Below are 14,173 nucleotides of genomic sequence, written 5' to 3' on the forward strand. Positions count from 1 at the left end.
GCCCTATATTACTGCAAAATACTGCTCATTGCCATATATTAGTGAGTAATAGCAACTGAAAGAAGCTGTCAAATTATCTGACCATGTAGAAAGTTTGGAGTTTAAAGCTTAACTCCAGGCAGATATAGAACACCTGAGTGAATGCAGCTCTATAACCATTCATACATCATTAAGTTTATTTCCTAAATATGAGTAGTGTAGGTTCCTGAACTTAACCTGACATCAGCTTAGAGTTAGCAGGGCTTGACTGTGAGAAGAAGTAGCGGAAGGAGCCAACTCCGTTCATGTGATGAGAAGGAGCATGCTGATGGGACCAGACAGCAGAATGACAGACAGAGGGCCTTATCACTGTACTGCTTTTCAGTTTACTGTCCAGTCACGTGCTGGGGTAGATCCAGGACAGTCTGGGTTCAGAGGAAGTAGGTTAAATGATGCTGCCCATGAAACTAAAAGCATCATTTTGCAGAAAATAGGTGCTACAGAAGAGCTCTAGATTGAAAGTGAAAATTGCAACCAAAGCCGTTTTTTTTTTTTCAATGGGTTAGCTGTTGTCATCTTGATATTTTTGGCTGGAGTGATATGCTTTATTAGACTACTCAAGGTGTTTAAAGATACATGCATTCTGGATGTCTCAAATCACTTCTTCAGGCTTTATACAATTCTGAAAATGATTCTGAAACCCACATAATTATACATTGAGTTACAAGGAAGAGTGTTGAAATGTAAATATTAAAATTAACTTTTTCTTTTTAATATTTGTATTTTATTACTCCTCCATGTAGTTCTGTGTGTATACATGTAGGTTTCAATGTATTTTGTAATGGTATAAAGCGGGGAAAAAGTGACCAAAGGCATCCTTAAAGCTTGCATATCTAAAAATGTAGCCAATAAAGGGTATCACTTAAACGCGAAACTTCCTGCATAAACTGATGACTAACACAGTGCAATATTCTAATACTGCTATCAATTTAGTCATGCAAAGTTTCTGAAAGTGGACTTCTCACTGGCTAGTGTGGGTTCATACACAGTCTTGCACTTTAAATCGCAAGCCATAAAGTTTTACTTCTGCTTACCCATTCTGCAAGACACTGCACGTTCAGCATCTTCCTTCCCACATGGAAACAAAATTATATTGTAGATTATGAAAGAACGCTATAGCTCTATAGTATAGCAGTGTGCTCTCACATACCTCATATAATTGGGCAAGCAGCAGAGTTCTTTATAATGCCCTGATAGTTTCTGTGATGTCTGAAAAGGGTTATGGTATGTTAAGTCACCTTGAAAACCACAGATAAAATTCTGTGTATCATGAATGGGTTTGGGTGTGTGAGTTGCCAGGTTTACAGACATGGAGCTCATTAATTCACAATAATTGGCAAGCCTTTTATTTGTGAGAAAAATAATGCTTTTCATTATATGATTTGTAGCAGTTGGAGAAGAAACCCTTGTGGTGAAATAGGTGTGTTGTCTTTGATCAGTAAGATAAAATAGACCTTCCAAAACATTTTTATGGATTATGCTTGATTTTTAGGTATCAATACTAAAATTTGATGTAATTTGTACCATATAAAGCTTCACATTAAATAAGGAGCATAATAACCTTGTTGAAGCTTCCTCTATCCATCTCAATTAATTTCCGTTACTTTGGGCTGTTGAATAGGGCCTCTGCTTTCTTACAAGCATTATAAATGTGTGCCAGTTTTATTTTCTTACTTTCTGCCATGTCCTTTTAACCTTCATGGCTTCTTTCCCTAATATCCTACTGTGTTGTGCATTTATCGTATTAATATTTATTATTTTTCTGTTGTAATTTATCTCATGTCTATCAGTTTTCTCTTTTTCCTCTTAGTTATTAAATCAAGACCTGACTCTCCAAAGCTGGCTTCCAGGTCTTTCTTTCCCTAGCTTACCAGTGGAGTTGGGGAGCTCCGTGTTACTTTTTCTGTATTGTTTATTTGACTCTCCAGCTTTCATCTCCCTGTGGTTATCCAACCATGACAAACTATGATATGCTGATAATCTTAGTTCAGCAATAGTTGGAGAGATTGGTATCTTTGAGGGTTCAGTAAATCTAAAACTCAAGTTGGCTTATTATCCAAAGGAAATGTCACACACCAATGATATCTTCACAGGCAAAAGTTTAATCAACAAAAAGCTTCAGAACATGGTGCAGACCCCAGGACCACCACTTTGACATATTTACCCGGAAGGGCTTAATCGTGATCATCTATAATTAAGCCTATTGGGTGAAACATTTAAAAGGAGAGGTCCTGGTGGCTGAAACATGTGCTGAAGCTTGTTGGCTAAATAGAGTTTTGCGTGTGAAGACACGACTTTTCCTTTAGAATATACTGCGCTATGTGAGTGACTGACTCCAAGCCAGCACCTGATTTCAGCATATGAGTGGAGCACTTGGTGGGTTGCAGTGGTGCACTTTTCTGTATATAAATATGTGTAGCGCTTAACCCATTTGGTAGTGTAAATAAATGGTAACAAAGTCAACATGTGACACTCAAAAGTGGTGCACTTTAATCTGACTCTACAAACTCAAGTTGCGTTATGTAAAAGATGCATTGCTAATTAGTAGATTAGCTGTACATAAAGGTTCCAAATGCTTACCAGAGCTGAAGATTTTTGTAAAAATATCGATATTGTGGGCAATAATAAAATGGTAGGTCACACTCCTCGTTACACCACAAATGCTGAAGTAGGGTTAAATATCACAAATTGTGTATAAATATAGGAAAATTTACATACAGTATATTTTCATGAATGTAAAATGAGAGCCCTGCCAGTTGTCCTGGAATTCTACATTTGCAAATATTTGTCATTAAAGTAACCATAACATATTGTTGCCATTATTGTGACATGGTCCTCACATCCAATCTTACATCCTTCAAGTCCTTTCTTCATAGTACATAAATAAAAAGATGTTGCCCACGATCTGCACTATCCAGTCCTCCATCTACTCCCTTCCTTCTCCTATTCCTGGCTGGTTTTCCTAACCTGTTGTTCAGCTACCACTGCTGTTCTCACTCCAGTGTCTTCTACACAAAGCTCACAACCGCTGTTTCGGGTTCCTGTTTCGGGTCCTCTGAGATTGCTCTGATTATGTGACTTCCTGTATTATAAACTGCTTGTTTTCTATTCTCTCATGCACATGCATATTTACAAAGTGTATACAGAATCTACAGTTGGACCTTTTAAGCATCACATCTCTTCAAAGGAAGGGGTACTTTAGTTGTATCCATTGTCCGAAATGAAAAACCTTCCATTCTAAACCTCTGAAGTTTCGTCGTTAACTTTTTTTTATTTAAGCCAATTTGTGTTTTAGGTTTAGTGGCTCTCTATAGTAAAATATGTTTATCTTTTACTACAGTTAACACACCTCATGCTTTTGTCTGATCTGTCTGTCCCTCTGTTTCTCTCTTTTGTATGTCTCTGTCCTCTCAATGACTTTTCATTTCTTTGTCTGTTTAGACCAAACAGTCATCTGGTGACAAACTCATGGATGGTTCTGATATCTACAGTTTATTAGAATCTTCAAGAAAGCCATCTGAGTTTAAGGGAGAGGTTACAACTGCTTCACAAAACTGGGCTCAGGTGGCTGCTTGATTGGATGTGCTTACTAGCTCTCTTATAGAACTTCTGATAGTAATACATGCATGATATATTTTTTTTTTTTTTTGAGTGACAAAGAAAAGAGAGGGTGATGTGAAATGACATAGCTGTAACTGCAGTGACACAATGATCTGCAATCACTGCTACACTTGGAACTATTTAGATAATGCTCTGAAAATATTCCACATAAAATGCTTCTTGAAATGTTTAGAAAAATATACAGAAGCTTGGAGGACAAAATTATATAGCATCTTGGCTATTAGTTGCATAGTAATGGAATTTTTTTTTTTTGGTATGAATTCTGCATTTAATGGGACGTAAAATGAAAAGCAAGAGGGAAATAAATAAAATACTTATATTTGACAAGGAAGCTTTAGTGCTGCATTATCATATTTTAGAAATGGGCTGGAAACGTGTAAACATAAATAAATTCCCTTTTTCCCCAGCAGTTAATTTAGTGGTCCGTTGAATATACATAAAAAAGAAGGAAAATGTTTTATATTAGTTTACAATATTGCACTTCTAACCCTGGATCCTATGATTCATACTTTCATTTTTAAAAAGGCATATGCAAGTATTAATATGAACTGTTTGTCTAGATATTGCAGACAACTGCAAGGACGCATTTTTAAACAAATGGGGATACATTTATCCTCTCTTTCCTGAATCACTTTTTTATTTTGCATTTAAAGATTTGAGAGTTGGACTGTACCTCAAGTTCTTTGTCTATATAACTGGTGGTTGAGAAGTGTCCATCACTAGTAAGATGACGTGCCTAAGAAATGTAGCTGGCAGTAAAGTAACGGGCCTCCATCAGGGTGTGATGTGTGTCCCTACCCCCCCCCCCTCCATACTCTCAACCGTGGTCCTAGAGCAGTGATGGCGAACCTTAGCACCCCAGATGTTTAGCTACACCGCAGAGTGCATGAGCATCATGGGAAATGTAGTTCCAAAACATCTGGGGTGCCAAGGTTCACCATCACTGTCCTAGAGCTTTGTGTGCTATTTATGCAACAGCATTGATAACTATGAATTGATTTATTCCAGCAGGCTTGTTAAAGGAAAAGAATCTAATAATATTATAGCCTCAACCTATATTGAGGACTAACCTTAAAAACTTTGAGGAGCCTTTTAAATGATGCTGCTATTATGGCTTTAGCATGGTACGATGGGATTTATATACACCTAGACACTTAGTATTATTCCTGGAGCACTTAGAAATGATTTGATGCACAGTAATGTGTTGATTGCTATCAATAGCAAAAAATGGAGGACGTAGCATAATCTTGAAGTGTTACCCATCCTGAGTGAAGTGTATCTAAATCCATGAACCAAAAAATGTGATGTGTTGAAGCTTACAGTAAATTGGCTGCAGTTTTTTTTTTTTTTTTTTTTTAGGCTTTTTCTCTGTTTTGTCCTGGTGATCCTTCCAGTAACACTGTCTATCCTAATATGACACTGTACTATACTGTACTAAAGTGTATCTATAGAGAAGCCTGGTTGTTTTCCTAAGACCAAATCTGCGCTAGGATTGCTGAACTCCTTCTCCTCTCCATAATATGGGGGAGTTGTTTTCTTTAGGAGAAGTCCATTGTTAGGGTTTACATACATTTTAAGGCATGTGCACCCATTATAGTTACACCATGGGTCACATGGGTATTCATTTTCATGCTTTAGCCTAGACCTGTATGCAAGACAGCTAGTTTTCATTTCTTATAACTTTTGTCCTTACTGTTTAAGTATGTGAATAAAATAATACCCCATTTTCTTCCTGAAAATGCAAGTGATGTTTAGTTAACAGTGACCCGATTTCTTTTCAGAAAACTGAAACAAAAACTGAATGGGAAACAACTGACAGAGAAGTAGGAGAAGAGGACGCAGAGCAAAGAACGAAAGAGAAGGTTGTGCAGGGGATAATCAGTTTGGAGGAGACGGGGAGTGTGCATGCAAGTGGGGATACTGCTCAACTGAGTGCAGAGCAGTTGGATGGCGCGGCTAAGGCAAATGCAGTCATTGCTTCTTGCTTGAAAGGGAGTGAGGAAACTGATAAAGAGGAAGATGGGGCTGTTGATGCTTCTGCTGCTAGTTATGCTCAAGAGGAGCAGCATGGCTCAGATATTCATGATGCACAGCTATTGGATGGCAAGCCGCATGATGAGGTAACTGGCTATCATTGGGATGTTGTGCTTTTTTAATGTTTAACATGTGCAGATGGTAATTCTTGCTTAAACTCATGCTTGAGCAATATAATGCCCTGCTTTGGAACATTAAATTTACTTTTGCCTGCTTCATTTTGCTTTGTTATTTAGACCATGTGGCATCCAGTAAAAATATGCTATAATATAATCTCAAAGTTACCTTTTAAAATATTAAAAAATAATTCTCTTCTAACATAAAATGTCATTGTGAGGAAATTCTAATTAAAATGCACTGTGGCACTTTAAACATGGTTCTAATTTGGCTGTCTAACACCTTGCCGACCGCCCTCTGCAGATTTACTGCGGCAGGCTGGCTCTCCTGCGCAAACCGACGTAGCTCTATGTCGGTCATGCACATGGTGCTGGGGGGGGGACAGGCAGCGGAGATGTCGATCCATGGGGCTGGCAGTGGCGATTGCCACCGGGCACCTGCAATCGCTTCCCGCTGTGTGTAAACACAGCTGATTGATGTTCTCTCTGAAATGATCACAGAGCACCTGTGATCCTTCTATAAAGGAAGACGGGTCTCTGTGGTCATTTCACAAGCCCATCCCCCATACAGTTAGTAATCATTCCGCTAGGCCCATACTTAACTCTTTAAACACCCCTAGGTTAACCCCTTCCCTGCCTATGTCCTTATTACAGTAACAGTGCATATTTTTTTTAACTCTGATTACTGTAGTAAGGTCACTGGTCCCCCCAAAAGTGTCAAAAATGTCAGTTAGGGTCCAATCTGTCTGCCGCAATGTCGCAGTCCCGCTAAAAATCGCAGATCGCTGCCATTACTAGTAAAAAAATAAATAAAAATGACCTAAATCTTTCCCCTAGTTTGTAGACACAATAGCTTTTGCGCAAACCAATCAAAATATGCTTATTGCGATTTTTTTTTTTTTTTTTTTTACCAAAAATATGAAGCAGAATAAAAATTGGCCTAAGGATGAAAAATGTTTATGTTTTTAAAATTTTTTTTTTGGGAATGTTCTATAGCAGAATGTGAAAAATATTGTTTTTTTTTCGGAATTGTCGCTCTTTTTTGTTTATAGCGCAAAAAATAAAAATCGCACAGGTGATCAAATACCGCCAAAAGAAAGCTCCATTTGTGGGGGAAAAAAAGGACATACATTTTATTTCGGTACAGTGTTGCACGACCATGCAATTTTCCGTTAAATTGACGCACTGCCGAATCGCAAAAAATGGCCTGGTCATTAAGGGGGCAAATCTTTCTGGTCCTGAAGTGGTTAAAGGTTCTGCTCCTAATGCCTGGTTTATTTTTTTATTTTTAACCAAGTTTGTTTATACACAAGAATGGTATCTGTAATATATTTCTAGATACCCACTACTATATTCAGAAATGCTTATTTGCCAGCAGGTTTTTAGTATAAAGCAACATGCTTTGTGCCACTATCTTGGTGCACCCAGAGAAATGGGATGCCTGATTTTATCAGGATCACATGGTATTAATCACTTTGGTGTGGTAGACTGCCATGAAGAACCTCAAGAATCATCCGTTGACCAAACAGTCTACCAAATTAGAATTCTTCAACTGTTAACAGGAAAGAAAATAGCTTGATTCCCCAATCAACACGGTGCAGGGGGCTGTCCCTGAAGAAAGAACACATTGATTATTGCTAGTGGCTATAGCAGCTGGCACTTCCTGCATGCTAGAAATCCAACATGCTAGTTGTTACCAAGTGGTTACCAAGTCGATCAATCAGCCTGTGCATAGATGGTTTGAATCTTAGCAGGTCCCTGTTGAACCAGCCAAGGTTCGAACTGTCTATAGCCAGCTTTAGACTTTTTTCTGAAACAAAAGTTGTTGGATCTTTAAAGTGGTTCTAAAGGCAGAATGCATTCTATGTATTAAGATAAAAAAAACTTCTGTGTGCAACAGCCCCCCTAGTATTCCCTGAGCCCAATCTCGATCCAGCAATGTTGTGAGTGCCTCAATGGTCCGCGACCCTCCCTCCTCATTGGCTGAGACTGTAGTGGATGCCATTGGCGCCTGCTGCTGTCAATCAAAGTCAGTGAGCCAGTGAGAGAGAGGGGGAGGGGCCAAGCTGCGGCTCTGTGTATGGACACAGAGTAGCGGCTCGGCTTGGGTGCCCCCATAGCCAGCTGCTAGCTGTGGGGGCATTCAGCAGGAGGGAGGAACCAGGAGCACCAGCGAGGAACCCAAGAAGAGGAGGATTGGGGCTGCTTTGTGCAAAACCACTGTACAAAGCAGGTAAGTATAATATGTTTGTTATTTTTAAACCAAGAAAAAAAAAATAAAACAAGTCTTTAATATTGCTTAAAGAACATGACATACTTTTTTCCATTAAATAATATGAATTGAAAAATCATTTTTATCAATAAAAATCTGGTTTTCTGAAATTGTCTTTTTAAAACCCATTGCTGTATTTTATTGTTTACTAACTTAAGAATGGAATCTCTTTTTACTCAGTCACCCCTGGTGAAAACCGAGATCATCACTTTTGGCACTATCGCAGATGGAGAGAAGCCTGAAATTTCCACTAAAGATGTACCTGTAATACATACAGAAACTAAAACCATTACTTATGAGTCATCAGAGGTAAAAGACAGTAAAAAGAAGTTTGTTACCGTTTTTAATTTGTCACTGGTTTTCGGCCTACACCATTATCACCCTGATCCAGAGAGTTGAGTTTGTAATATTCTTCTTAAATAAGAAGGCAAAAAGAGTAATAACTAGTGGTAGGATAAGGTGAACGTTTGATTATGGGCTAAAAAACCTGTATCCACTCTCAGAGCCTTTCACTACTCACACACTAAAAACTCCCCTTACCAAACAACCAATTTTCTATTTTTTGTAAATTTTGATTTCACACTAAACTTTTCACTTTTAGACTATGCTAGCATCTTATACATCAATTTTTAGGACACTGCTTTAGTCCAGTGTTAGACTTTGATATAATATGCACAATTCCACATTTTTAAAGCCCAAAGCAAGCGTTCAATTTCAGAAGGTACATATCAACATAAGTAAGCAAAATAATCTGTTTGCATAATTTGCTAGTGTAATGTTAAGCCAGCTATAGATGGAGAAATTTGGTTGCATGAAAGAAAATCACTCGATTCCCCCATCAACAATGACCTGCCCATATGTGGCTTGAATCCCGGCCGGTCTCCGCTAAACTAGCTTGTACTGCTAAGTATTGACGCAATGTGGGTTTGATATTGCAAGAGTTCTGATGGCCATTGTGTATGCTTGGGTGAGTGCAATAGAGAACTACTGATGACGACAAAAGCTACAGGAAATCTCAATGTCAGAGGTATGTTATAGCATTTTCCAGTGTAACAACTATGTGAAAACATTGTGGTTACATCGTGCTGCAGGTCACTATTGTAGAGCCATATAGCACAAACTTTAGCTGGGCTTGAGAAATGGTTCCAGACTGGGAGTAACAGCTGTGGCTTCTAGCATTTCATGTGCTGGAATGCAGTTAGTGAAACTTAGTGGCATTTGAGAAGAGCTGCCGCAGCAATGTTGCTTATAGTGCTGTATCTAAAGTGAATACATTCTTCTAGCTCTCAGGTCAAAGGAAGATAAGAAACCCTTTTTTGAAGATAAATGTTTAGTTTAATTAGGTGAATTACCAAATAAAGTTGATGTTAAAATGTAAATGCATAATTATATACTGTATATATAAACATATTTACCTTATTTAAAATGTACGCCTTTCTAAATTCAAATGTAAATAATGTTTGAAGAAACCTGATAACGGGTCCTTTTTTTAGCGATGCTTTTGTCCTGGGCTCCCCATTAGTGTTCTGGGTCCTGATGGGAACTATTTGGCAAACTATTATGCCAATAGAAATAAAATACAGTAAATATTAAAGGTGGTTGGTTAAGGATAAGATTGTTTCAGGTGTTAATAAAAAAAAAAGACTTCTCTTCTCCAATTTTGATGAACTACAACATGTCTAAATAAAACTTCCCTCCTGTGTACACATAACAAGATGCAGGTTTTTAATGTTTGTTAAATATTAAAAGTAAAACATTCTGGGCTATTTTGTCTGAAAAAATGGCACCGTTGAGCGCTGTTCAAAATACAATTCCATACTTTACATGTGGCATTCTCATTCTATCAGTATATTTCATTTCAGCTTTCCTCACCGCAATCAATAGTAAATCTGAAACCAGCGGACGCTCTGGCCATATGCTTGTCTCCTTCATTATGGTCAATCAGACATTGCTTAAAACATTAATGTACTTAGTGGTCCATCCCAGGTACACTGACTGCTAGGATGAACTGGACTCAGTAAAGCTATAGAATCATATAATACACCAGAACTCTGCTAAGCATTCACTGCATCTAAACTGACCTCAAGTTGAATCCTTAATGATCCCTTTAACAATCATACACATAGGAAAGAATTAACAAATCAGAACCTGGTGAAATTAGTTAAAATGATGATCTAGTATCCTACATTTTATTATAAGGGAATATCGACGGAGGAGTCTGATTCTGTCAGATAACACATAAGTGGAAGTATTCAATTAGAAGTCAAGTTGTGTGTTTTTTCTAAATGTACTGCCATTAAAATTTCAGGATATCACATAATGGTAATGCATTCATCCCAAGGACATTCGCTTTAATTGGGGATTAAGTTCATAAAACGAAGAAAACTTGTCCAAACTAATGCTATGGGGTTGATTTAACCAATTATGTCCTATCCAGTTTAGAAAAAAACAAATTGTTAGAATAAGTTAATTTGCAGAACATTATTATTTTTTAATTCTACTACCACAATTCACATATGGACACTATAACAGATAAGCGATTTCATGACCGTTTTGATGGTGACGTTTTTGGCCATTACATGGTGGCAGGTTTTCTAATAACCCAAAAACAGAAGAAAATACTAACATGGGTGGTGTACAATGGGGAAGGTGTAATTATTTTTTTATACTACAAAAAAAATGTTCCAGCACTCTGCACTGCTATTTAATAAAGTTTGCCTACCAAGAGTTGGCAGTTGCAGGGGAAGCTATGCGGAAAATTTAAACTGATAACAGAAGCATACATTTGTACACAGACTTAGGGATTCAGTTAAAGATCACAAAGAAAAAGTAAGGCGGTCTTTATAGATGGCTAAGGCTTCACCGGACTCCAAAATGTTAGCGCAAGGTGCCCTTCTCAGTCCTTTGCACTCAATTATTGTGTGGCATAAAGCACAGCTGGTCTAATGACAGGTCATTCTTTTGAGTAGAACTTCTTTAAAAATGATACCTTCTAGTTAGAGTATTTTCAAAATGGTTTTGTTCTTAGTGTCTAGCATTTGTCAACTTTTATTGGTTCCAGGGGAAAGAGAAAATGTCTGTCAGTACCCTGAACCTAAAACTAAAATATTAAAATGAAGTTCTTCCTAAAAGTGAACCTAATCTGACCTAACACATTTCTAAGACAATAACAGCAGGCTGTCTTCAATTTGACCCACCAACCGTCAGTATTTTTACTGGCAGCCAGTAAATGCCAGTGACAGGAAAAGGTTGCCAGTATAAAATATATTGCAGTGACGCTTGGCTCGAAACTGTGCAGAGCCCGTGAGACCATCTGAGTGCCTGCTAAAGTGGGGGGAGGGTCTGGCAGAGGCAGTGCCTGAGTGTGTTGTGTGATGTCATGGTGTAAGGGAGCCAAGCGGAGTGGACAGAGCCTCATGTGTGGGTTTTTGGTACGGGAGCACAGCAAGCTGTCAGCTGGTCTTTCAGTGCTCTTTGGACTGGAGTGGACTGAAGGGACCACCTGGTGTGGAGAGAGACTGTCACTGTGACTCAGGAGGGGACATGCCGTGTCAGTGAGGCATCCTCATTATCTGCCCTGCTGTCAGTGTCACTGTGAGAGTCAATTTCATGTGTGTGTGCCTGACCATTCTAATTCTAATTTCTTGCCGTTCTGTGTCCTGTCCCTGAGCTACTTAACATATTGAAAATAAAATAAAAAATATGTCTTTTGCCCTAATATCTACCCTTAATCCCATTTCTAATTGTATATTGTACTGGTTTATAGCTTAAATACTGAAATTTGCAGTTAAACCAGTAATTTTGTAACTTTTGGAAATGCCAGTAAAAACTTGGCTGTGCCAGTAAATGTTGGTGTCATGTCAGTAAATTTCAATCTGGTAGGTTGGCAACACGGTGACCCACTCCATTAAGCATAAAACACTTTAATTTATTTTTTTTTGTTTTGTGCCTTGTGGAGTTAGTCACGTTGGTGGGTCCAAAGCAATGCGGAAGAGAAGGCACCTTCTAGCACCATCAAGTACTTTTCTTTTTAATTGTTCCCTATGTACAGGTCAAGCCCAGGCTGTGTGTGTGTGTGTGTGTGTATGTATGTGTGTGTATATATATATATATATATATATATATATATATATATATATAGTGCCCAACTTCAAATGCTATGCCATAACCTTATCAATAAGCTGTCAAAATATAAGCTTATTACAAGCTTATGTATACCCAGGGCTTGGGGTCCATGGGAGAGGCACAGGCATCAGTTTGAAGACTTATCACCTGTACCAATGCCTGCACATTAGCTCTGATATCTTGGAAATGTTTTAGAACAGGTCCAGTTCACTATTTTTTAATATAATTCATGACAGTGTGACATTATACATTTTTGTCACAGTATACATATACAGTACACATACATATGTTTGTGAGTTGTACAAGGTCTCTTTCATAGTTATGTCTATTTTTATTTTGGTGTGGTGATCCAACCATATCTAACAATAAAATTCTCCAGTAAATAAATATCTCTTTATTAAATTCCCGTGCTTGCATCACTTTGTTTTTAGATGGTGTCTCGCCCTGACACAGATCCTGGTGTTTTAATGAGCGCTCAGACAATTACTTCAGAATCTCATGGCACTACAACTACTACACACATTACCAAAGTAAGTCTTGTATATGTATAGCTCTTCAAGGTAGCACGTGCTAGCAGGTTTCATTAACAAAGATGATTCTGTGCCTTGGCTGTTAATATTTTCTCCTTTTAAGTTTACATGTTTTTTAACATACTAAAATAGCACAGCACATGGCAGATATTCACTCCATAAATGAGGCATGGGGGGGGGGGGGGTTCTTACTGTTTTTTTTTTTTTTTCTTTAAACTGTAATGATACTGAATACTTTGTCAGTTCCACACGCTGTTCTCAAAGCAAAGAAACATGGGACACTGAAAATAAGTCATGGGTAGAATGACATGGGTTGCAAGTTATGCAACCTTACTGTTACATGTATGTATACATATTTCTTAACATACACACCATAGCTAATTAAGTTAATTGACTAACTACATGTACATCATTTACCATTTCTCACAATTCCATTCATACCAGTTCATATATGACATGCTTCTGTCTCAAGGTCACCCCTCATGCCTTTCATGCCACAGACATATTCATATGATATTATTAGTAATGTACCATATTTATGGCAAAGCTATGTAGACTGCTACAAATAATGTTGCAACTTTATTCATCAAAAGTCTGTATGTAGCAAATACTTTGAAATAGAATCCTTTTAGCAAGTGGTGTTTTATATAAAAAGCATATGCCTGTTAATATTTTTTCCTAAAGTTTAACTAAACGCATTATTTTTTATTTTGGATAAGCAGAGAGGAAGGAATGAACACCTATCAGTTTTTTATTGTGGTCTGTGCCCCTGTTAGGGAAATTCATCCTCTCTATTTGTCCTGTTTACCATTATCATTGAAAGTGAAAATAAGTCCCAAATGTATAGCTGTCCCTAGAAACGTAATAAAAGGGAAACCTTCCAATGGGTACACTAGTTCTGGTGACCTGGGGTTTCCCAAGGGAATCCATTAATTCCAGGGATTGCCTCTCACTTCCTGTTTGGCTACACAGGAAGTAAAGGTAAATCTTCCCAACTGGACACATATGGCAAAAAAATAAAAAGCTGACTGAGGTTATAGCTCTCGTTTTCTCAACTTTTTGCCTATAGTTCTACTTTAATTCAGTTGATTGGCATTTAATGGCCAATTTTCCAAGGATGCAAGGGTTTGCTGATACTCGGACATGTCTGGCTGAGTGGGGCCCAGGCTGCTGCACATCTCCTTTTGGTATGCTGGCCACACATGTTCATTTTTCTTATACGATTTTCTGTTAGATTTACAAAAAAACATATGAGGTCAAAACTCAACAACGCTTTCAATTGTATCCTATAAGGCAGGTCTTTGTACTACATAGTTGAAGGTAAATCTAAAGAAAATTGTATAACGTATGGCCAGCCTTATAGTCCTATAAATTACCTCAGTTGCTCCTGCAGTGATTTTTCTCATCCCTGGGCCTGCAGCCAACTCTATATACAT

General features: G+C 37.9%; 1 protein-coding gene across 13 annotated transcripts in view; it reads left to right on the top strand.

The window, feature by feature from the left end:
* EPB41L3 (erythrocyte membrane protein band 4.1 like 3) overlaps positions 1–14,173 on the top strand; it is a 294,466-nt gene that overhangs the window by 257,127 nt on the left and 23,166 nt on the right. For 9 of the 13 annotated variants that reach the window (XM_082259290.1, XM_082259292.1, XM_082259284.1 and 6 more), the window contains 4 exons: positions 3,481–3,603; positions 5,442–5,780; positions 8,263–8,391; positions 12,639–12,737. In XM_082259290.1, the coding sequence (XP_082115416.1) occupies positions 3,481–3,603; positions 5,442–5,780; positions 8,263–8,391; positions 12,639–12,737 (690 nt within the window). The remainder of the gene's footprint in view (positions 1–3,480; positions 3,604–5,441; positions 5,781–8,262; positions 8,392–12,638; positions 12,738–14,173) is intronic. The other 4 variants (XM_082259291.1, XM_082259293.1, XM_082259294.1 and 1 more) reach the window with 3 other exon arrangements.

This window comes from Pelophylax lessonae (genome assembly GCF_965119305.1).
Source record: "Pelophylax lessonae genome assembly, chromosome: 5".
Taxonomy (NCBI): Eukaryota; Metazoa; Chordata; class Amphibia; order Anura; family Ranidae; genus Pelophylax; species Pelophylax lessonae.